At 34.7% G+C, this 25537-nt stretch overlaps 2 protein-coding genes across 4 annotated transcripts in view; one reads left to right on the top strand and one right to left on the bottom strand.

Annotated features, from left to right (window-relative positions):
• Positions 1–25537, top strand: part of LOC133516435 (uncharacterized) — a 75898-nt gene that overhangs the window by 25982 nt on the left and 24379 nt on the right. Inside the window, exon 1 of one of the 2 annotated variants that reach the window (XM_061849371.1) lies at positions 15464–15643. The exons of the other annotated variant lie outside the window; for it this stretch is intronic. The gene's annotated coding sequence lies outside the window, so the exon portion shown is untranslated. Of the gene's footprint in view, positions 1–15463; positions 15644–25537 lie in introns of those variants that run through there. 2 annotated transcript variants of the gene reach the window in all.
• Positions 5003–6794, bottom strand: LOC133516436 (uncharacterized). Of its 2 annotated transcripts, XR_009799224.1 has the most exons (3): positions 6708–6794; positions 5285–5986; positions 5003–5191 (listed from the first exon to the last, which is right to left on the bottom strand). XR_009799224.1 is itself a non-coding variant. In XM_061849372.1 (2 exons), exons 1-2 carry the CDS (start codon positions 6773–6775, stop codon positions 5374–5376), a joined length of 681 nt encoding a protein of 226 aa, XP_061705356.1. In that variant the 5' UTR covers positions 6776–6794; the 3' UTR covers positions 5003–5373. The 2 variants fall into 2 exon arrangements, 1 of the variants encoding a protein (XP_061705356.1); XM_061849372.1 differs by having other exon boundaries at positions 5003–5986.

The raw sequence follows: 25537 nt of genomic DNA, 5'->3' as shown, positions 1-25537 counted from the left end.
AGAAAGTAAGTAATATGTCAGTATCAAACTGGTGGTAGCCGTATGTTTATGCATAAAACCTATTCAATTAATAATTACGAAAAAAGGGCCGAGTATTTTGTAATACCACGTGATGGTTTTCTGTAATACCGTAATTAATCGTATTCAAATGTATGGGTAGGTACAGTCAAGGTATACGATCGATACGGACACAGTGCCATAAATATGTACACACTACCTTAATATATGGGCAATAAGGTCGTGTATACATATTTTTGGCACATTGTACGTGTCGATATTTAATACCTTGACTTTATAAGACAACTTCTGATGACAATGATAAGTTAACAAGATTGAAATAATTACGCAAAAGCGACAGCAACTAGGTGCAACACGTTAATCACTGTATAGGTAAAACACTTAAGTAAGTCACCTGTTGTATGTAGTTGTGGCGTGTTCGAATAGACAATACATGTTTAAAAGACACACACAAACAAAACAAATGTCTATTCGAACACGTCACAACTACATACAACAGGTGACTTACTTAAGTTTTTTACCTATAATTTAACTTTTAACTTATTGAAATAAAGATCTTGCTTAGAATTCCAATGTTACCATAAGTGGATAAGATATTCACTTATAAAAACAAATGAGAAATATATACCAGTATATAAGAAGGATTTATAAACTCTATTCCGTTGAGATATGATTTAAATTTAAACGCATAATAAGTACTAAGGACTTAATCAAATGCAAAAAGTGCATATGTAAATAGATTAATGGATATGTCAGTACGCGTCGAGATATATTATTTTAATGTAGTTTGAGGTAAAACTTTAATATGCGGTGCAAGGCTGGGAATGAACGGGGCAATAAAAGTCTTGCCTTCATTGTAGGGTTATTGTTGGTGCACAAGTAAACATTTTTTTTAACCAAACGCATTTAAAAACAAAAAGGGTTTTTCATCCTCGATGTCGAGGGTCATTGTCTTTAGTAGAATACCTTTTTCTTGATGTTTTTCCGCTTTTTCTGTAGTCTAGACCCCACGAAATTTAAAATATCGATTTATGTCGCTCTCATATTATGAAAATAAAAAAGCGTCAGAGACGCCTGATTTTCGAAATTCGCAGTTATAGCTAATAGTAGGTAAATAAAATAAAATAAATAAATATTTGGGGACACGGTTACACAAATCGACCTAGCCCTAAAATAAGCAAAGCTTGTACTATGGGTACTACTAGACGACGATATACATACGTATTTAGATAAACACATACGTAGGTTTGCTTTATGACAATTTCCATCATTTTGAACATTTTACAAAAACCGATATGACTGAGAAATTATATGAAAAAAAATGAAAAATTAATTTATTATTACACACACAAGCATGGGCTCAACAGTGGGGAATATACACTAAGTTCAGGTTGCGTGCATACAGCGATACTTTTATAATAAACCGTTTGAACGGGGGGGGGGGGGGGGGGGGTCCCCGAACTAGGCATAGCCTGTATCTTGGGCAACCAGTTAATGAATTAAAAACTAGAGAATTATGCCTAAAAATATAGATACTACTATTAAACAGCTACTAGGGATTTTCGTTAGTCAGTCTGTCAGTCAAGTCCCCTACGGCTAAGTGGAAGGATAAGTGTGTAACATATGGGCAAAATGGAGACTTGTTAACCTAATATTTAATGTTTATTTCTCGATACAAGCGTGTATCACCGTATCATTACTGCACTATCTCCTCAGTCTTATTATATATCTACCGAACCTACTCTCGGTTAAGAAGTGCAACCTGCAGATGAAATCCGGACATATGAAACCATTTATTTTTTTCCAAGTTTAAACCCCTTCGCTGACACTCAGTCAAATGTTCAATTATATGCAATTTTATCTGAGAGCTATCACAATCTCCGTACAATAATCGCGACAAAAAATGGTTTGTCATCACCGCTGCTTTGTCATTTCCGTAGGAAACGAAATCCGCGCAAAGTCAAGGTGAAACCGTGTCCTCAATAAAGATCATTGCCAGAGGTGTATTGAACATTAAACGACCTGTCGAAATCATTGCAATTTAAACCTTGATACGTCTGGATAAAGTATACTTTGTATTAGATTATTTGGGATTTATAGGCTGTTCTGCAGCTGGATCGATTGGCGGGCTGTGATTATTAAAAGTATTAAATGACCTATGGCTTTTATTTTAATTTTCACCTTGTTGCGTGTAGATAGAGTATATATTATGTTGCTGGACGTAACCGATATGGGTATTTCTGGTAGGGTTGATATTCGCAACGTTGACCAATCAAACCGACTAAGATTATCCAATATAAGTAAATTCTCAAAAATGTTAAAGCTTTTTACCGATCGGGGAGGTCATGTTATATTAGACGGCCTAACATTCAAAGCAAATGGTTTTTGAATTATTTAGGTGAGATTATTGCGGCGGATAATTTTCTTTCATAATATTACGCTTGGCTTGTATCGTGTCGTTAATATCAAGATCGCCGTATGTACTTCAATCTGGTCATAAATTAGAGTAGGCAATATAATTTTATGGATAAAGGGTAAATAAATCCCTGTCGGTATACTTTTGAGGCAAATTTGAAAAAAGTACTTTTTAATGGTAGGAGGCAATCGAGCAGACAAACCGCCTGATGGTAAGCGAATACCGTCGCCCATGGACTCCGGACCACCAAACGAATGTAGTGGGTGTAGAGAGGTTGTAGGAATTAAGACCCAAAAACAGCCTAGGAACAAAGTGATACACCATTAGTTTGACTAGCACGAAGGGTCAATGACTGCGCTAAATAAAATAAAAATTACCTTGTACTAACAGAAACACTCCTGACCATCAATAGACCGTATGCCTTGGCAATAAGGTACACGAATGATAAGACAACAGTGTGCACGTTACATGCACGCAATGACTGAATGAAGAAACCGACATAGGCATCTCATATACTCGCCTTGTGTTCGATCGCGATCGGTGTATCTGTCGGCGGCCGATCGTAACATCAGGCAGATCGTAATGTTCCTGTGTAATATTTTGACGGTAGCCACATTAAACTATTAGATAGGTAGGACACGGTTGTTCCAGATGCCCGAAGGGCCAACTTCCCGGTAATAGGAACCCCGGCGAAGCTCCGTCAACTCAGGGAACGAGGAAAAGATTTTCACGTTTCATGATATGTCTAGGAATTTAACGATCTGCCTGATCTTACGGTCGGCCGCTGACGTATCAATCGTTACGCGATCACACTGATTCGAATTCGCATGTTGTCGCTCCGATGTATGAGCGTGCCAGCACTATATCGTCGATTGTAATATGAATTGCTGTAACCGCCAAATGACGATTTTACAGGAGAAGCGAAAAACTGTTTTACAAATCAGATAGAGTGTTATAACTTTTTATTTATTTGTCCAATTTCGGTATGTTTTTCACCATTATCCTATTTTTGTGAGATCTTTTAGATGAACTGGTTCAAAATAAGATAGCTATTATAGTTTCGAAAATAGCCTGGCGGTTACATCAATTTTTTTGCAAAAATATGTAGTTACGCTAGTTGATGTACGGATATAATTTGAAAAACAGTTGGCAGTTTAATGTATGTCACAAAATATCTAAGATATATTAAAGTAAGGCGCACAGTTTTAGAAAAGTGGACTTACGTTTTAAACAATCTTAATGCATTTTCACACTTATTCACTTTTATTAAGGTTAAATATTAAATTAACCCATTGATTTAAGATAAACAGAGGCAAGGTAGTAAGTAATTAAAAAAAACAGATTAAAAGGTACAACATGTTTTAATTATAATCAGAAACACGTTTAATTATAAAAAAGGTTTTTAGAAAAACACTAAATTTACTCAAAAATTTAAACATAATTACTTTAATTACCTATTAGATAACACTTATCATCGAGTAACCAAGTGTATAATAAATCACAATTATTTAATAAACAAAAATAAACTCCTTATTTTTACTTCTGTTTCTTACTTTTAAACACAAAGTATAGTTTAATTACTAAAACAATCACTTTTTGATTAAGTTGGCACATACAATTATAATATTTTACGAAACTAACATAAGAAAACACGTAGTTTATTCTACTTTTTCGTATTTTTTTTCACTCTTTTTCCTAATTTTTCTTCTTCTTGTCTCTTTTTAGCCTTTTCTACTGTCTTTTCTATATAGGGTATTCAGAACTTTCTGTAGATCGAAACTAGCCATCACCGTCGAATTATCAATACATAACATATTTCGATGTTCTTCAGCTCGTTTGTAGGATGCATTTTTCTCTTCGAGATGTTTTTGATATTCGTTGGTCTCCTTTTTATTTAATACGTTCGTATTATTTTCATATTTAACGCACAGCTTGCATTTGTCTTTTTTCGGTACGTGGAAGGTTAAGTTGTACTCAGAAAAAAGATTCCTGAAAAGTCGGTCACTAAGATGTGTGATTGCTTTGTCTTCACAATACTTCACATACAGGCGGTACAGGTTTGTTACTGTTTTAAAGTCCTGCGGTATATAGAGCCTTGTTGATTGAGGTCGGTTATAATGTGATGGTAACACCGGTAGATCTTCAATATAGTTTTTGGCATCATTGTAGGTGTTTTCGTCGTATTTCGGATCAGCATGGCGAGTTCGTTTATCTTTTTGTGAAATACCCTCATTAGAGTTTGCTAGATTATAAAGCAAATAAGTTTGGGATATATCCAATGTGCTTCTTAGGAACTGTTGACATACTTGTCTTCGGCCCTCACCTTCATTAATGTAATGGTCTCTACGCATGGATTTATTTTTAGTTTTCTAGCTTCTTTCATCTTTCCTGTTGCTGTTTCATAATTCATTCCCTTCTCTTTTGCAAGTTTCCGTGTTTTAGTTTTATTGATTAATTTAATTTTCTTAGTTGGTACATGGTTTTCATTTTCGTTATTTATTCGTTTTACCCTTTTCTTCGCCTTCTTATTTCCCGATAAGCTTTCGTTGTCAGTGTCTTAAGGTGACCAAAAGTCTGAGCTGCCAGAGGAGAAATCCCCCAAATCTTCTTCTAATTTAAAATCAAAATACGCTTTTTCGAATTGTGTCGCATTACGCCTTTTTCGTCCAGTTATAACCTGAGATGTAGAACTATCTCTTTTCTTATCATTGAATAAACTGTTAACACTACCCTGCTTAGAACTGCATGGCCCTGAATCTGGAAAATAATAAAAGCATTGCTGTATAAAATATCGTTCATTAATGCGTATAAAAATTTATAAATGTTTAATAATTTACACATAGGTCTTACCATAGTTAGTGTGTAGCTCATTAGTAGGGCAAGGTATTTCATGGTCTTCGTTGTCATGTTGGTTTTCTAAACCATTTATAAATCCGGATTCAAATACCCCCAGCTTTTATAACTACATCAGAGATGATATTTATTTTGTTCTTTTTTGGGCCCTGTGTAGTGTTTTCTGTGTAAAATTTTACATTATTTATCGTGCAAGAAGTCGGATCATTAGTGTGATTTTTGGCAGACTCTTCATGAATAATAGGAAGTTGTAACTGATGATTATTGGGCAAGTTAGTAATCAAATCATTTGTAATCTTGTGATTGTTAATCTCATTCATGTTACTATCATGATATTCTGAAGACAAATTCTGGAAAATGTCCAAACTGTTTTCAGCATCGGCCTCAACAAATGATTGTTTAGATGTTAGGTCCATATTTTTAGTGGAACTATCACTGCCTTGAAAAAATTCCGAGATGCTATTTTCCTTATCTTCTTGCAAAGGAGTTGTTGGTGAAGCGTTGGGGTTAATGTTGTTAGTAGAAGCATGATTGAGCTCATCACCACTATATGGCCGAAAAAATGAATGGTCTAAAGGCAAGCAAATAGTCGACGTATTTATTGAATCGTTGCTTGTGGAAATTTTTGGGAACATCTCAGTGTCGCTCTCCTCGACAATATCACTATTACTGCCATCTTTGAAATCTATCTGTTGTCTCCTGAAAACGAAATTAACTCATATAAAAACAAAACAATAATTATTAGCCACAATAGTAACTAGCGCAAAGCGCAATATAATATAAAAGAAACAGCTTTTTTATCTTTTTTTAAGGGACTATGACTTGAAAAGAGAGGATTCTGGTGAAATTTCCACTAAAGAACCTTAATGTAAAGACAATTTTACATGTATATTTAATGCAACTAAGTAATGTAACCGCAAAATTTATGCAATTATCTCGTTTATGGATGATGTAAGCGACAAATGTTTCCGAATACAAGCTCAAAAGTTAAAGTATCTTACAAAGCATATCTTGTGATTGCAAAACTATTATTGTAAGCGAAGATTTATAGGATTTACTTCTATAATCTAGATTGTAATGAAAACGTTTAAACACGTTTTCTTGTAAATTAAGGTGTAAGTCGCACGATAATCAGTATTAGAAAGTTAAAATAGGAGCGGTACAATCGTTTTATACAGTTTAAGTACCTAACCTCAGTATTTACGCTATTATTTACGTAGGTAGTCGAGTAAAGAAAATATTGTTTATGTTTATACTTTTATGGCAGGGACACAACTCTCGTCTCTTATTATTTATACTAGAAATAATCTTGTTGTACTATTTACTTTAGTTAATAACGACAATAATTAGTATAATACGCCTACGACTCCCTTTTAGGTGATTGTACATAAAATAAGAGCATAAATGACATAGTACTTACCTTTGCAAGGCTTCACGCTGTTTTAGTAACTGTTCTTTACGCGATATTAATGCACTTAACTTATTCATTTTTATTTTAGCATAAATAAATCACAACACACATGTCTTTATCACGAGTTGCTAGAACAAACCGACCATTGATCACAATAACAAATCATAAACAAACGCATACGGTGATACTTGTTGCTTACCATGAAATGTATGATTGTCTCGCTCTTAGCTAACGCATAACAAGTGAAAAGAAAAGAGATAGCCTAGAAACTATTAACGAGCGTCTTAATGTAAACACCCGATTCGTCCTAAACCGTCAAGCAAATGTAATGTAAGCGCCAAAACTTGTGGCTTGAGCACAGAAATGATAATGTAAGCGACATAAATATTACAATACATACGTGAAATTTAGTGTAAGAAACAATATTTTTATTTAAATAGCTTTAATTTGCAATAAGTAAATTTTTGACAACAATGTGCTAACTTTTCTTACTTTTATATTAAAGATAACTTACAATTGGTTAAATAGACGAAATCCAATGTGATTCAGGTTAATATTTTCAGGTGTATTCATAAAAAACCGAGGGAATATTGTGTTGATTTAAAAGCCATTCTATACTTTTGTAGACATTACTATTAGCGTAACCGACAATAAGTAATATTGTGGAAAATCATTGAGTAAGGTAAGAGTCATTTTGTAATAAATGAGACTTACATCAATGATATTTTTTCAACGTTGCTCAGTACATTAATGCGCAATTACAATTTGATCTTTACGTTAACCAAATAACATGAGATTTTACAAAAACGGCCCATAACTTAAAAAAAGTCATGTGAATTGAAAAAAAACGTTAAGTTGCGGTTAACGTACTCGACATTTTTTTTAAGATATCAACATTTTAACAACACCAATCGATCCGGATTGAAATTTGCAGTCGAACTACATATATAACTCATTTTCGACATTTTGGCGGTTACATCAATTCATATTACAACCGACGATATGCATATTAAGTTTATTATACCTAGAGATGTCCCGCTTGCAAACTGGAGCGAAAGTACCTAATAGTACTAGTAAGAAATAGTACTTCGTTCTCAAAGTTCTCCTCCTTCTTCCTCGCGTTGTCCCGGCATTTTGCCACGGCTCATGGGAACCTGGGGTCCGTTTGACAACTAATCCCAAGATTTGGCGTAGGGACTAGTTGTTACGAAAGCGACTGCCATCTGACCTCCCAATCCAGAGGGTAAACTAGGCCTTATTGGGATTAGTTCAGTTTCCTCACGATGTTTTCCTTCACCGAAAAGCGACTGGTAAATATCAAATAATTGGTATGAACCTACGAACCGGGGTTTCAACTTCAACCCGCGACCTCCGGATTGCTTCGTTCTCAAAGTTCCACTAACAAAACTGATATTCAATAGCTGTAGTTTATTAGTCATGCTGTTCTCCACGTATACTGCACGTGTGCTGCATGCTGTGCTGTACGCTGCTGTATTGTACAACACCGAACATCAGAGAGATTCATGAACGCAATGAATGATTGAATGAAGCAACCGGTATGGGGAGAGCAGAGGCCGTCGCGGCGTATTCGTATTGAAAGCGTTTCGATACGCGCCCTTGTGACCGAAAGCAATCGGTGTATTAGTCGTTACGACGATCTCATACTCCGCATAGTAATTTTATAGAAAATAGTACCTATATATATAGTATTTACGCTTAGAAGTTCCACTGTCTAACAAAACCAATATTTTTTGGCAATAAGTCAATAGTCTTGCTTTTCTTTTTCACGCGTTGCACGTTCTCTCTCTTTTGTACATATTGTCAAATTGGAGGATTTAAGTAATACATCGACAGTATGCTATGCTTTTAGCCGGCTAACCAGCGCGGTAAATGAAAACTAGGTTGTTATAGTAAACACAATTTCATAATAAAAATATGTACAATAAATTAAACTGAAATCCGTCAGGACGTGATCCGTGTGTTAAAAGATCGTCACTGGCCTTAACGTCCGTAGATCTTCGGGTAACTCAGAATCGAACGATTGTGGCTTCGGATAGTTAGGATATATTTGTATGTCCGACGAGGTGCGCTCACCAAGGTACCTACAGATAAAAACTTCAGCATCAAATAGAGTTTAATAAGCAGCGGCAGTCGTGCGTCTCAAGACTAACAAGGAAGGGTAGCCAACTGTCCGACTCCGATTTGATTCATTTTGATAAAAAACACCCGTCTTTATGTGTAAGTATACTAAGTATAGTGATAAGATATTATAAAACTTCGAATGTCGATTTTTTTAGGAAAAAATGAGTTTTAGCCGATATAACAAAGCACGTGCTCATTATTTTTTGCTGCTTTCAAACATATACTCAAACCAGCCATTAACTAGCAAGTTGCTTGAGCATCACTTTCTATAGGAGTTAGAAGATTTAGTAATTTTTTAGTACTTTGGAGGACAATTTCTCCCAATAGGTTGAGTTTGGGCAGCTAAAAAAAAATACGTGTCCGTTATTTTAGTCTACTCTATATATCAAAATGAATCAAATCGGAGTCGGACAGTTGGGTACCCTTCCTTGTAAGTGAAGAAGTAAGGGCTGCAACAATCGTGTGTACTTTAATTTCCGTTCGGAACCTAATCCAATCCTCATTTTGTAAGAAAGACTAGTGACGTACAAATAAGATAAGACTTGTATTAGGTTTACTTAAACAGAAGTAGAAACATGATACTATGTATATAATTAAGTATACAAATTTTACCTGGAGGTAGCCTACATAAATATTAACTTTTAACAAAAATTAAAGCATCGTGTCACATTGAATAAAACAAATCGGAGTTGTTTTCAAATATAAAATAAAAAAATCCATGAGATAATTCACCAGAAAAAACAAAAGACGAGCGCAAAGGCCTTAGTTTTTTTTTTACCACCAACCTGTGCTCCTGTAGCTGCACCAAGCAGGTTTGCTAACATAACAGCCCCAATCAGCCCGAGACTTATTTATTTAGCAGATAAGGCGAATACTGCGTATATAAACTGCTATAAATAAATTACTTTATTAATTTACCACAGAGAAACTACATGAACGCAATGAATGACTGAATGAAGCAACCGACATGGCCGGTCGGCATCAGCCGGCCGTCATGCCGTATTGACAGCGTTTCGATTCTTGCTCTTGTGATCGAAAGCGATGGGTATTTCACAATCATACTGTGTCTCTCTTACCTAAACATAGTTTTTCTTTCTCATGACAGTATGGCCATTGTCAAGTTTACGCATCATATCATGCACATCACCAAGCACACTCAATGACTGAGTGATAATTCAAAAACTTTTAGAAGAAGCAAGAACATCACCAGAAGAAGTACGTGACTGTTCAGCTACGGCGAAAGGTCAATAACTGCGCTAAATAAATTAGGTACTATGGTGCATACGAAACATAGGAATGCAATGAATGATTGAAATTGAATGAAGCAACTGGCATGGGGATAGCAGAGGCCATCGCGCCGTATTGGAAGCATTTCGATACTCTCCCTTGTGTTCGATACCGATCGGTGTATCAGTGGTTAGGCTGGTCGCATACTCAGCATAGTTGTAGATCATTTCGCCATATTTGCTCATCTTAAAAACGATGCTGTTCTTTAGTTTATAATTATGTTTATAACGCAACTGCTTACCGCAGACTACCACCGATAAAAAAAAATCGATATAAAAAAATGACAACTTTGACGACGAAACTTGGTCGGAGTTTTTCATTACCTCCGAACCACCGAACGGAGGGTTACGTGTCCCTAAAGGGACATACAAAGTTAAGTTTTAATCTAGCCTGAATCTGTATCCTCACCTATCTGACACAACCATTATAAAGCTTGGCAAAATAACCCCGGATATCATCATTTCCATACTTGCAGGATATCCTATTGCCCTTAAAATCAAAGGCAATAATTTTATGAAGGTTTTATTACATCGCCTTGTCGTTAGTATGCAATCGGCCTAAAGTTACCGTTGGGCAACTATACTTCGTGTCATCCACGATGACGCGCAGATTTGTCAAATCTAACCTTTAATGACATGACAATACGATTCAAGGCTCGCGTCATCGTGAATGACACAATCTATATGAACCATGAACACTATGATCGACAGTTACTTTACCAAAACAGATCTGGGACGATTTTGTTCAATCGCTCATTCTAATTTGTAACCTATTTTTGCTGTGGTTAGTTTCAATTCTGTTTGCACCTACTTTGGAACTTCCCATTATTTGATGGTGTTCAAAGTTATACTTACGCGCTTTCGTCATAGTAGTGTACCAGTATAGTTATTTCATTTAAGATTTATCGGAAATGTTTGAAATTAATGGGGAATTTACTTATAGAAAAACATAACACACTTTAAACAAGCACTTACCGAAGTAAACTGGAATGAAATTATCACTAACACTTATGATGCGAATGAAAACTATAACCGCTTTGATAATCAACTGCACAAGCTTTTAAATGCCTATATACCTTTAAAAACACTAAAAGTATCGATTAAAAATAAAAACACTTGGATTACTAAAGGATTAAAACTATCGTGCAAGCACAAACGCATATTACGTGCACTCGTCAACCATTTCCCCGATGCACCCAGCTTACGTAATTACTATTATAATTATAGTAAAACACTAAAGAAAAGCATCTTATCATCAAAAAAGTTGAATTATACGCGACAGATAAAAAAATCAGAAAACAAAACCAAATGCATGTGGAACATAGTAAATAAACTAACGCGTACACAGCCACCGAATCGCGCAAAAAATGTAACACTAATGCATCAAAACACGGGAATCAACTGCCCGTATACTGTGGCAAATATATTTAATAAGTACTTTGCTACCGTTGGTGAGTCATCGTCGGCTCAGGCTAGTCCGCCGGCCGGCCGGCCTGTTATCCAACCACCCGTAAACTCAATTTTTCTTACTCCCGTTACCGAAAGAGAAATCAACAACTTAATAAAAAAACTACCGAACAAATTTAGTGCCGGGATTGACGAGATACCAACAATTTTAATCAAACATTGCAACAGAGAGCTAACACCGATTTTAACTTATTTAATTAACCAATCTTTTGTACAATGCATTTTCCCAGACAAACTTAAAATTGCCATTATAAAACCGATACTTAAAAAAAAAAGGCGACCCGGGAACCCTAAGCCAATATAGGCCGATCGCTCTCCTCCCAATTATATCAAAATTGTTTGAAAAGGCTATGGCAAACCGAATGTACAACTTTTTAGAGAAATTCCATATCTTAGACTACAATCAAAACGGGTTCCGTAGAAACCACTCCACTACCCTCGCGGTGTATAAGTATATAAATGAGGTTCTAAATTATTTAAGGGATAAACACTATGGCATTGGTCTGCTTTTAGATATGACTAAAGCATACGAAAAAGTTTCACATACAATTCTTTTGAAAAAATTGTACGGAGTAGGCATTCGAAATGAAGCGCATAGTTGGCTAAAATCTTATCTACAAAACCGAATGCAGTGTGTACAAATACAGCACTACAACGAAACAACTGCTGAACTTAGACATGTGCAATCAGACACAATGAAAATAAACTCGTCAATACCTCAAGGAAGTGTTTTAGGCTGTATCCTATTTTTAATATACGTTAATGACTTGCCCAAGGTTATGAAACAGTCGTGTGTACTATTTGCGGACGATGTATCAATATTGTTTAAATGCCCCAACAACCACGACATAAGCAGTGACATTAAAGAAACACTCAGCATAGTAGACAACTGGCTACGAGACCATTCCTTAGAATTAAATACCACTAAAACAAAATTAATTCAATTTCGGCCATACCAAAAAGATCCTCTTGACCTATCAGCTTTGTCATCGGAAACAGGTATAGAAGAAGTCAGTGAGTTTAACTTATTAGGCGTATTTATCGATACGCACCTAAATTGGAAAAAACATATAGAGGAAACGAGTAAAAAACTATCTCGATTCAAATACGCCTTAGGGATACTTAAAAGAAATACTCAAAGTGAATGCGCACGATCTGTATATTACGCATATGCGTACGCCTGGCTGCGTTATGGAATTATATTGTGGGGCGATAGCACGGATATTGACGATTTATTTGTTTTACAAAAAAAATGCCTTCGTGTCATTGTTAACACCCGTGAGCCTGATAGTTGCAAAAAATATTTCATTAAAAATAATATGTTAACCTTACCATGCATATACATCCTTGAGATCGGACTATTTGTCAGAAAACACATCGAGATGTTCGAATTTACAAGAAGTGAGCGCCGCCGTAATATCTTAGTCCTCCCGCCTCATAGGATAAATATGTATAAGGTCGGGCCATACTATAGGTGTATACAAATATATAATAAGCTCCCAATCGATATAAAGAACGAAACCAAATTTATCATTTACAAGAATAGACTAAAGAGCTTCTTAACCTCGAAAGCCTACTACTCAGTCGAAGAGTTTATGACAGACACGAATTTATGATTTGACCTGGAAATTACGCCTGTATGTTTATGAATAAATGTGTAACTTACCTACTTTAAATAAACTATAATAAAATGTAAATAACTTAGCTAGTACTCATGAACCTTCTATGAATGATGTCTATGTTTTATGAATTTAATTATTAATGAACTTCAATTTAATGTATGTATTATGGTTATTTCTCATTATTACTTGAATCTGGATTTGTGACTAGAACTAATATTTTAATAATTATAGTATTATTGCTTTATTTTAATTGTAAGAATTTCCTAGTATTACGTAAATGCTATTTTGTGTTTGAATATGTATTTATTTTAGTAACTAAGTAGTTTTAGAATATCAATAATGTTGCTATGCCCTGACAGGGTAACCATGCATGCACTCAATACATGTTAACACCTTAATGGCCTTAATGTAACCATGGTTCTGCAATAAACGAAATAAGAAATAAGAAAAACAGCTTTTCGATATATGAATTGGTATATTATATTCGCAAACCTATGTTATTTCTTGACATTGAATATACAATTTACTTTGAATTTTTTAAACGACTTGTATTCAATGAAAGTAAATAGGTAAGTAAACCACGAGAATTCTATGTACATATATTGTACTTGTTTCATTCTGAGCAGATTTTCGAAACTTATTTCTAAGTCCTACGCATAACCCCCTTATACCTTATACCTACAATAGAAATGTTATAAATAAATAAATATTATAGGACATTAATACACAAATTGACTAAGTCCCACAGTAAGCTCAATAAGGCTTGTGTTGAGGGTACTTAGACAACGATATATATAATGACTCACCCATGACTCAGGAACAAATATCCATGCTCATCACACGAATGAATGCCCTTACCAGGATTTGAACCCGGGACCATCGGCTTCGTAGGCAGGGTCACTATCCACTAGGCAAAACTAAAATTAAAAGAAAATACAAAAGACAAGTTAAAAACAGAAACAAACAACAAGCGAACGTGCGATATCTTTCATACAATTTTGGATAATACTTAAACAACCTTTTTCAAAACAATGAATTAAGGAAATGGTGATAAACCAAGAAATAATAAGGTGATTATAATACGATAAACGTAATGTTTCATCATTGTCTAGAAATGTATAAATATAGAACAGTCCTCCATATATCCGATAAGAGATAATCCGTCCGCCATAATTGTTGCCTTCTTGTGGCATTTAGTTTTACCGACTAACGATAAAAAGGAGCATGTTTTATATAGTTTTAAGACATTTTATTATGATTATAGAAAATAGTATTTGCTTAACTAACGTTCCAATAGATTAACACGACATTCTTCATGACACCTGCCACCTCTACAATAGCAAAATGTATTTTATCATTTAATAATTATACCACGTGCGAAACGTAGGTGTGCCACGTTTTATATTGAAATAAAAACAAAATATCTATGTTCACATATAATTAATGTAGATAATGTAATTAATTATATATTTATAATAGTCCATCACTAACAAAAAATTGTCACCGCAAGACTAAGGTGGCGAGTCAGGTCATAATGCCATCGCTTTCACTCTTGGTTGGTCTTAACAAGGGTAAAGGAGACAGCATTATGATCTCAGTCGCCAGTTTTGCGGCAAGTATAATGAATCGTGAATTTCAAAAGGGAATTCCCAATACTACTCATTATTAGTGTGGCAATCATTGGCGTAGTATCTTTATAACTATAGAAAAGTTATAAGTTATGAGCGGATTGCAAACGTGTTTTTAGATAGGTCGTTTATCATTGTTGCCTAAATATCCTTTGGTTAAATACTGGCACGCCCGACTTACTGATTAATAAAGTTTTTTTTTATAAAACTACAAGCAATGTTAGCCTCTTTTTAACTTATTTTATTACCAAGGAATTTTATTTATTTATTTAAAATTTATAGCACAGTAACAATAAGTATAAATGGCGGCCGTAATGCCTGAAAGTATTCTCTACCAGTCAACCATAGGACAAAACAGAAATTTCGTCTCATTCTGTTATTTTCGTTTGTATTACAAATTATTTCATAATGGGCCCATTATTGTTATACTTAAATCAAAAACACCACTCTTCGGCTATGTGATTATTATCCTCCTTTTTAATAAAAACGATAAAATTGATCCTTGATCCCGTTTCGATAGTGTTTTAAATGGTAGGGATAGCCCGCTTCCGCCCCTCACCTGCACCAATCCCATCTATACTCAATGAGTCACAACACTTTGCAGTCGGATCCCAAACTTCGGACAGGTCGCACTTACAAGTGGCAAGTGATTAGTCGAGTAAACAAGCATTCTAGTTGAGTGAAAACAATGTGATTGGTACTTTTTCCGAAAAGTGACTGTGTTTATTTCTGACTGTGAATTGTTTGTAGTAAATATAAAATCAAAGGTGTGCCTATTTCATTTTTTTATGGGATAAGAGGTAAGCTTCATATTCGAAAGATCCAGGGCAATTTTGGATTTGGAACTTTATTTTATTTCTATAAAAGTTCAACATTCGAACGAATAAAAACACTAATAATACAAGAAAAAATAACAAAATTATGTAACTGAGTTACTTAAGTAATTTATAAACCTTAAAATAAAATAAAAATATCCTAAAACAAATAATTAAAAACATTCGAATTGAATCATTACTCTATCAGCCACAAAAGTGCATGGCGACTTTATCAATGAATTCATTTATAACATCTCCAAGCAATTTCGCGGCTCACTGTTTTATGATAATACTACATATTACTCGTACTTATTCTGTACCCCTAGTGTAAATATTTTCGACAGCGAAACGTGACGTACGCGTTTGCGTTAAGTGTCATTTTGTATGAGATTTTTGACTTTCCAAAACGTCCCGCTTGGCGCGCTGTTCAAAAACCCATACAAAATGAGACTTAACGCAAACGCGTACGTCACATTTCGCTATCGACTAAATTTACACTAGGGGTACTGTTCGCTGTACAAGAATGCGGGGACTTACGAGGTTATTTTGGGTCGCAGAGGGCTCTTGTAGTTATTTGATGAATGATCAATAAAAATTGATAACAATAACAATGAACATGTCTTCATAACGATACTTAAATGTCTTTTGAGTTCAAACTTTGAAGTGCCATAGTTACCATTAGGTACTGTTTTTGTTTACCTCAAGTTGTTGAGTTACACACCCTTTGATTGTTAAGTTTTCAAACTACCGACCAATTTCGTCTATTTTACATTATATGGAGCTATATATCTATACCTTATTGTGTGACAATCATCTAAGGTAAATTCACAATATTCGATATCCTCTTAACCATATTAATTTTATTTTAATTTACTTCAAGATCGAAGATGCCAATAGATAGATAGGGACTTATATTTATCTATTTATTTATTGTTCGGAGAACCAACAGCCATAAATTGCACAATAGTTATATATATAAATAACAAAGAACCAATTATAGGTTCCCACCGGTAGCAACAGGTTAACAGAAAATTGGTGGTTAGCACTAGGTTTTTTTTTTCTTTTTTTTACAACGTGTTACCACTAATATTTTTAAATATTAATACTTATTATATTATATACTGAACAAAGAAACCAAAACTTATTAGTAAAATTAATACGTGAATCGATACAATAATTGATAAAATGTCAGAGGCAGAAAATAACATTAGACATAAGTTGAATATATCTCTATATAATCTTTGTACATATAGTAGTAAGTTTATCATAATTGACACTAACAAATTTGTTAGTAAATACCATATGCCTATGGTGTTTTTGACTAAAGGTAAGTGTTACCTTTCAAATTATTACAAGAGACAAATAGCTTTATCGCTATCCTATTTACTTGACATTTCTGCCAAGAATTTGGCAGACAACTCTGCTCCTATTGAGCAGCCCAGTATGAGCTTGGAATTGGTTCCAGTCATAACCAATGATTTAAACTAGCTGTTAAGACAAAAGATTCTGTCTCTGGCAATTTAGTTTTAAATAAATATAATGAAAAATACTGTCAACATGGAAAGTATATCCACCTGATGCATCAAAACATTCAATGTATTAGAGGAAAAGATTTACAGATTGAACTTTTTATGAACGATTTTTATGTTGATATTTTATGTATTACTGAACATTGGTTAACAAATAATGAATTAATGCCTCAATTTAATAATCATCAGGTGGGAAGTTCGTTCACCAGAATTAGTTCCATACATGGTGGGTCGTTAATTATATTAAATAATCAGTTAAAATTTAAGGAACGTAAGGATATTGTATCCATGTCTGTTGAACGGACTATAGAACTAAGTGCAGTAGAATTGGAGCAATTTATTGTTGTCTGTGTGTATAGGCCGCCATTAAGTAATTTTGAAATATTTGAAAGTGTAATGGATTCTGTGCTACTTAAAATATCATCTTCTAGTAAGAAATTATTTATATGCGGCGACTTTAATGTAAATATTTTGGAAAATTCAACAATGTCTTGTAGATTGTTGAATCTATTCAAATCTGGTAATCTCAACCACATGTTTATGGAGCCTACTAGAGTGACTGCTACTAGTGCAACCTGTATAGATAATATTTTCACTGATATTGTTCCTATTACTAAAAAAGTTATCAGTAATTTAGAATCAGACCACTTAGGTCAATTAATGGTATTTGAGACATTAAGGAAAAATACTTTGAGAAAACAAATAACTTTTGTACCAGTAACCTCGGACCGCGTAGAAAGAATGAAGCAAAGTCTAGTTCAGGCGCTACCCTTTTTGTCTTCCGATATGGGTCCAAATAGTATGTATAATTCATTCTTTCACACTTTTATGGATCATTATAATGCGATATTTACTTCAAAATCGGTCGTAGTTAGTGGTGCATCAGTTTTTAGTGAGTGGGCTACTGCGGACTTACATCAACGAAGACGTGCACTGTATGCCTTGTATGAGGAACGGCGGTTTAACACGAGTGATGAATTTAAAGAACATGTCAAGCAATATTCGAAAAAGTTTAAAATAGATTGTCATATAGCTAAGCGAAATTATCTAAGTCAAAGAATAAAAAATAGTACCAACATTATTAAAGCAACCTGGAAAGTAATCAATGTGGAGACTGGTCGCTCGAAACACAGAGTGAATGATTTTAAACTAAATATTGATAACAAAATTATAGATTCCAATTTAGAAGTAGCTACAGAATTTGAATTTTTTTTCACTGACGTACCAGTTTTCACAACTAAGGATTTAAATTCATCACCCTCATCTGCTGTTACTCTATTAAAAGATAACGCTCCAGAGTGTTGTGGAGATTTTCATTTTGAACGTGTTTGTACCTCCGATGTAATAAAGGCGTTTAATTCGGTTAATGTCAAAAAAACGAATGACCTCTGGGGAGTCTCTGTCCATGCTGTCAAATCCTTAGTAGAAATTATAGCGCCTGACTTAGTAATTATATTTAACAACAGTGTTGATTGCGGCGAGTTTCCTGATTTAATGAAACATAGTAAAATAACTCCTTTATTTAAATCGGGTAGCAACTCTGACCCCACTAACTTTAGACCGATATCTGTGCTACCAACGTTCAGTAAGATTTTAGAAAAATTAATTCTTTCTCAATTAGTACGACATTTTAACGTCAATAATTTAATGCATAATAAGCAGTTTGGTTTTACACGGGGTCGCTCGACAACCGATGCTGGTGTTGAGCTAATTAAGCATATCTTCGATGCCTGGGAGGAGTCACGAGATGCTATAGGTATCTTCTGTGATTTGTCTAAGGCCTTCGACTGCGTTTGTCATGAAACATTAATCAGGAAACTACACTATTATGGAGTTAGAGGAGCGGCACTGGATTTACTTAAGTCCTACTTAAATGGTAGAATACAAAGGGTCGATGTGAATGGACAGCGATCACCGGGGTCATTGGTCTCTATGGGTGTACCACAGGGGTCAATATTGGGACCTTTCCTGTTCCTTATCTACATAAATGACTTGCCATTCCTTGTAAAGACCCACCATGATATAGTATTGTTTGCAGACGACACTTCACTTATTTTCAAAGTCAAACGACAGCAACAAGCTTACAATGATGTAAACGATGCTATTTCAAAAGTAGTAAATTGGTTCAATGTTAATAATTTATTGTTAAATGAGAATAAGACTAAATGTATTAAGTTTGTCACTAGTAATGTAAGGCATGTACAAACAAGTGTCATTGTGAAGGATGAGGAATTGGAATTAGTTGATAGTACAGTTTTTCTTGGTATAACTTTAGATTCTAAACTCCAGTGGGGTCCCCATATTGCTACTCTTTCGAATAGACTGAGTTCTGCAGCTTTTGCAGTAAGCAAAATCCGTCAGTTAACTGATGTCAAAACAGCTCGATTAGTATATTTTAGTTACTTCCATAGCATTATGTCATATGGTATTTTACTGTGGGGTGGTGCTTCAGAGATAAATACCATTTTTGTTCTGCAGAAGAGGGCTATTCGAGCAATATATAAAATGAACCATAGAGACTCACTGAGAGATAAATTTAAGGAAATTGACATCATGACAGTGCACTGTCAATACATTTATGAGAATATTCTGTATGTGCATAAAAATATTGCCGATTTTAAGAAAAATTGTGACATTCATAATATTAATACTAGAAATAAACATAAGCTCGCCGTGCCCTTCACTCGGCTCCATAAAATTAAAAAATCATTCATGGGTAATTGTGTGAGATTTTATAATAAACTTCCAAACCATATTACTGAGTTACCAATTAATAAATTTAAGAATCATATAAAGCGTAAACTTATTTCTAAAGCTTATTATACCACACAAGACTACATGAATGATAAAACAACGTGGGATTAATTGTGATTCGAAATGATTAATTATTTATTATATTTGAATAATGATGATGAAATGGATATTCCAATGCATGTATTTCCTTTGTTGTTTTTATTATATTTGTTTGACATTTAGAATTTATTCTAGAAACAATCTAGACTAGTATTTTTTATACATTTTTTTTTTTAATGACTGTATTTTGTGAAGGTTTTAGTATTAAATTTGATCTATGAATTATATTCATTAGTATTATATATGGAATAATATTTACAACATCAATAAATTGCTCTGATAATTAGATTAAGATAATTATATGTAATACTGTCTTACTATTCATAAGTGCTTGTTGCTAGGCCTACATGAATAAAGTATATTTGAATTGAATTGAATTAATATAATGTTAATATTATGTTATTTATGTTATGATATTTACCAGGTGTTTATGTCAAGCCAAATTTGTGCGAGACAATTAATTCAAACTCAAATTTGATTACCAGTGTTTGCACTATCAGTGCTTGAGTTTATAGATTATTTTTGTTCTTATCGTTATTTTGAGTAGGTACCTACCTACCTAGAGTACTAGTGTTGTTACTACCTAGTGTTATACTAAAAGTCCTAATTTCATGGAAGATTGGCTTTCAAAATAACACTTGCACAGTCTATGCTATTAAAATCGCTGCCAACTTAGTTTGGTCTAACTCTATATATTTTGTTTCTCTAGAACAGCGTTTCCAATCATTGGTTTGAGCTGAGATGCGGCTCTTAGTAGTCTTAGTCCGGGCTGTTGCTTTTGCTTCCTTTTCGCGAGTCGGTTTATGGTCTATTTAATTTAAAATTATACTTCGTACTTTTTTCAGATTTGAGAATTGTTATGTTCTTATTTCTATTCAGAATCGTGAGCTCTTTTGAACCTAATAGTAGAAAAAAACTATCCCAAGGTTTCCTTTTTCGTTACTTCCATTCCGTTACCACCTTTGTATGGTCTATGATGGTTCCCCGTGTGTGTGCGTGTCAGTCACCCGTTGACGGCGTTGACCACGAACGCTATACCTAAAGGGCCCGAAACGTCAGAAGTCGGGATGTATTTTGAATTCATTATTACCAATATAATCCGTTTAAATCGTTTTATTATTATTAAATAAAATGGCCCTTTTATGGAATTTGGTACATTTCGTGGGCCGATGTGTGGCCCGGGGGCCGTAGTTTGGGGACCATTGCTCTGGGAGCCTACCGCGAAAACCGAAATTCGCAATTTGCCGGGATTTTTCTCTATTACTCTTACTAAGACGTAATTAGAGTGACAGAGAAAAATTCCCGCAATTGTCGAACTTCGATTTTCGCGGTTAGCTCTGGAATGAGCAAGCGCCTGCAACCATACGTGTAGGTATACGCTGAAACCATACCTAAGAATATACACATATTACATCATTACTCATTGGTAATTTCCTTATGCTAAGTTATTTTATTGCTGAACATCCTTTATTATTTGCACATCTATATGTGGCGTTCCATGCCTACTACATATTTGTATAAGCTTTTGGGTCAACATTTTATTCGTTGTCTTGTTTCTGACCACTCTGTCACGCTTGTATTTGTATTTACTATCAAATACATAAAAAATTCGATAGCTGTTACATGTCTTTATAGCTGTAGATAATATTTTACTTCAGAAAAATTATAAACTAAAAATCACCCATTCAAAAAGCTACACTCCGTCACATTTGTTGGGGACAAAAAACAAAAGAACGAAAAAATTGTGACCCTCTTGCCCGTGACTTCTACGTGAAATCATGATGATGATGAAGACGTTGGTATCTTGATGCATCACTGTACTGTACATGTATATAATAAATACAGGAAACAATAAACTATCTTATGTCCGGGCCTCAAACTTTCTTCATACCAAGTTTCATCTATATCGCTTAAACCGTTAACCGTGAAGATGTAACAGACAGACAGTTAGGCAAACAGAGATTCTTTCACATATATAATATATATTACAAGTAGGGATAAAACATATACACGGTATATCACGAGAAACCCGAAATATTATACGAGTTTAAGTCATTTTCCAAAAAAATTTTTTTGGTTAGGTTCGCGTTCCACCGTCCTAATAGTACTACTAATTACCTCCAATGACATTTATTTAATTACTAAAGGGAACAGAGTTGCTTTTGTTTTGATTCGTTCAATTTTAAAACATAACAAATTCTATTGTATTTTACAACCATTGATTCAAATTTGACTGCTAACTTTTCTTGTATTTTGGGCGTTACGATACAAGTACGAAAAATAAGAAATTCGAAAAGAGTGGCGATAAATTATAACACGACCGAAGGAAGTGTTTTAAATCGGCACGAGTTGCGAATTACTAATTCGCACATGTATCGTACAACGCAACGTTTTAACAGTACATTATGGCCCTTTAGATTCGATATAAGTAGTTACGTAATGTGCTAATTATCGCACTAGTGCGGTAAAGTAAAGTTAAAATAAATATTGCTAGAATGTTTTAATCAAAGATTATAAATCCAAATGACCAATATTTTAAAGCAGTAAAATACATTTGCGTATAAATGCCTATATGAAGACGTAGATTTTGGCTTACAAATATCCTATAATTATCGCTATCACATGGTTATTGTATTGCTAATTTGCGTCATATCGACCTTATCAAGGTTGCCGTCTACCAGCGGTTAAAAAACACGCCCATAATTTTCGACTCTAAATGCGACCCGGAAAAGGTTTGCAGGCCGCTTGGACTTACACATTGATGTCTTTTGATCTCATTTTAACATAATTCATCATCTCGCTCGAACTTATACATATATTGGTGTGATACAGACCTACGAGTCATAACCTATAACAATATCAGTAAAATACATGTTTAAATTTCAAATACCAGTCTCGTTTTTAGGCAACATCCAATATGAGTTTACGCACAGTCGTGATGCGATGACGTAGCAAAATATTGTGTTACGTAATTAATTGACGGCTCAATAAAAACCCGTGACTGATTCAAAACGAGTTCTTGTTTTACGTGACAATCATTACTATATCGGGCTTAGAAAACAAAACTGTTTTTAAACACCGACAGCGTCAATCTTATTAGGTGTCATTTGCTGGACTGAAGTGAGGCTTTGCAACCATGGGAGGATAGGAACTTAAGAGGATACATTAGTGGTCATTTCTCATACATATAAACGTTCTCGACATTTTTCTCTCTAGATTTTGGCCCTAGATGTTTTTTTTATATGAGTTCAATATTACCGGTATCTGTGTCTGTACGTTTTGCTTTTTTTGAACTGTGTCTGTACGTTCTACTTCATGTAGCGCTAAAAATAAACACCAGCTGCCTCAATCTTATTAGGTGTCATTTTCTGGACTGGAGTGAGGCTTTCGAACCAGGGGAGATAGGAACTTAAGAGAATACATTAGTGGTCATTTTACCATACAAACGTTCTGGACATTTTTCTCTCTGGATTTTGGCTTTAGATGAATATTTTTTTATTGAGTTCAATATTACCAGTATCTGTGTGTGAAGCGCCTGGTAGCCTAGCGTAAGAGCGTGCGACTTGCAATCCGGAGGTCGCGGGTTCAAACCCTGGTTCGTACCAATGATTTTTTAGGAACTTATGTATGAAATATCATTTGATATTTACCAGTCGCTTTTCGGTGAAGGAAAACATCGTGAGGAAACCGGACTAACCCCAATAAGGCCTAGTTTACCCTCTGGGTTGGAAGGTCAGATGGCAGTCGCTTTCGTAAAAACTAGTGCCTACGCCAAATCTTGGGATTAGTTATCAAGGGGACCCCAGGCCCCTATGAGCCGTGCCAAAATGCCGGGACAACGCGAGGAAGAAGATCTGCGTCTGAACGTTTTGCTTTTTTGAACTTTGTCTGGACGTTCTACTTCAAACAGCGCTAAAAATTGCCAAATAAATGTGCCGTAAACTAACTATAATACTTCTTTCAATTGTAACAAAGGTGCGTAACAATATATGGCACTTTGGCCGTCACTATTGATTTCATGCTGACTGTACTTACAGACCATGACGTCAAAATCATAAAATATGTTATTTCCTCTTCATTAAAGTAAATTAAGGTAAGCTGAATTACATAATAATTAGCTAATAAATAGTATTTCCTATATCTAATCCATCGCCCAGCTTACGGTCAGCGCTTTTAACCTATGGGTATTTCCTGCTGATGTTATTTCCTTAAAGAAAGTAAATCCCGATTAGTCTCGTGGACACAGATTTATAGACTAGAAACAGTAGAGACCCATTATGTACAGTTAGCAAAAGTATTGGTTTAACATCCCTTCATACATAAATGCTATATTTAAGTTAATCGTTTGCTGACTGAAGTGGCCGGATTCGAACTTTAAGATACGTCAAACGTTTGCTAAAGATACGATATGGATTAGATATGTCAGTGTCAGTGGACAGTTTTGACGTATGACGACACGTAAGACCTATAAATAGGGTTGTTTCCATCTACAAATCTTGGGCAGAATTGTATCCCAATAAATTCTTTTGGATTATAAGAACATGTTAAACTACTTTTAGGGGACCTGTAATGACCATATTTTTGTAAATATTGAATTTAACATATCTTTTCTCACACGTCACGTGACCAAACTCGAAACGTCATTGAAGATTCTGATGACGTCACAACTCTCGGATTGACACTGTTGCATACACTGTTGACAGTTAGGGGATAAAGAACAAATGACAAATGTCAGTTGACAGTTAGGGGATAAAGAACAAATGACAAATGTCAGTTGACAGTTCGTATCTTCTACGTGTGTATGTAGTTATGTGTCAAACCGTAAACTGTGACGTTACACAATTTTAAAAGAGCGTTTTGGGCGCGAAAGCATCTGTCAAAATATATTTTGTTAATTTAACATATTTAAAGCCGTTTTTAGTATAAAAGTTGAATTTTAGGGCAACTTTTAGTTAATATTAGTTAGGGAGGCAAGGTAGCTAAATGGCGTAATTCAACGGCGCCGTCGAGACCTATCAAAATCGAAAGATAAAATAATTTCGAAAAGAAAAGCTCGTATGGTAAAAACCATTTTAGCGGTGGGTTTGGCGTGTACGGTTTTTCAAAAATGTTAAAAAAAACAGTTACTTGGGCATTCTCGAGCGCGTCAGATATTCATACTACGTATGCCCCAAGTGCCTCTGATAACAACGGTATACTAATCTGCCGGTTTGCGTGGTGGAGGTAGGAATATAAAGTAGTCAAAAATGCAAAAAAAAAAAAATTTACTCGAGCGCGTTAGATTTTCGGAAGGGGTGTTAAGTAAGCCCCAAGGAAGCTCCGTTTAAAAAAACTGACGATTTCGGCGTTACGATAAGTTACGATGAATTTTTGAAAATGCAAAAATAAAAGTTTTTTTGAAATACTCGAGCGCGTTAGATTTTCATAGGGGAGGTTTATCTCGGTATCCTGAAAGCATATTTTCTTAATCTGACAAAAATGTTGGTGGGTTCTCTTA

Source organism: Cydia pomonella, chromosome 3 (assembly GCF_033807575.1).
Source record: "Cydia pomonella isolate Wapato2018A chromosome 3, ilCydPomo1, whole genome shotgun sequence".
Taxonomy (NCBI): domain Eukaryota; kingdom Metazoa; phylum Arthropoda; class Insecta; order Lepidoptera; family Tortricidae; genus Cydia; species Cydia pomonella.
Note: the sequence above shows the minus strand (reverse complement) of the source record. Positions and strands in the feature narration are given on the sequence as shown.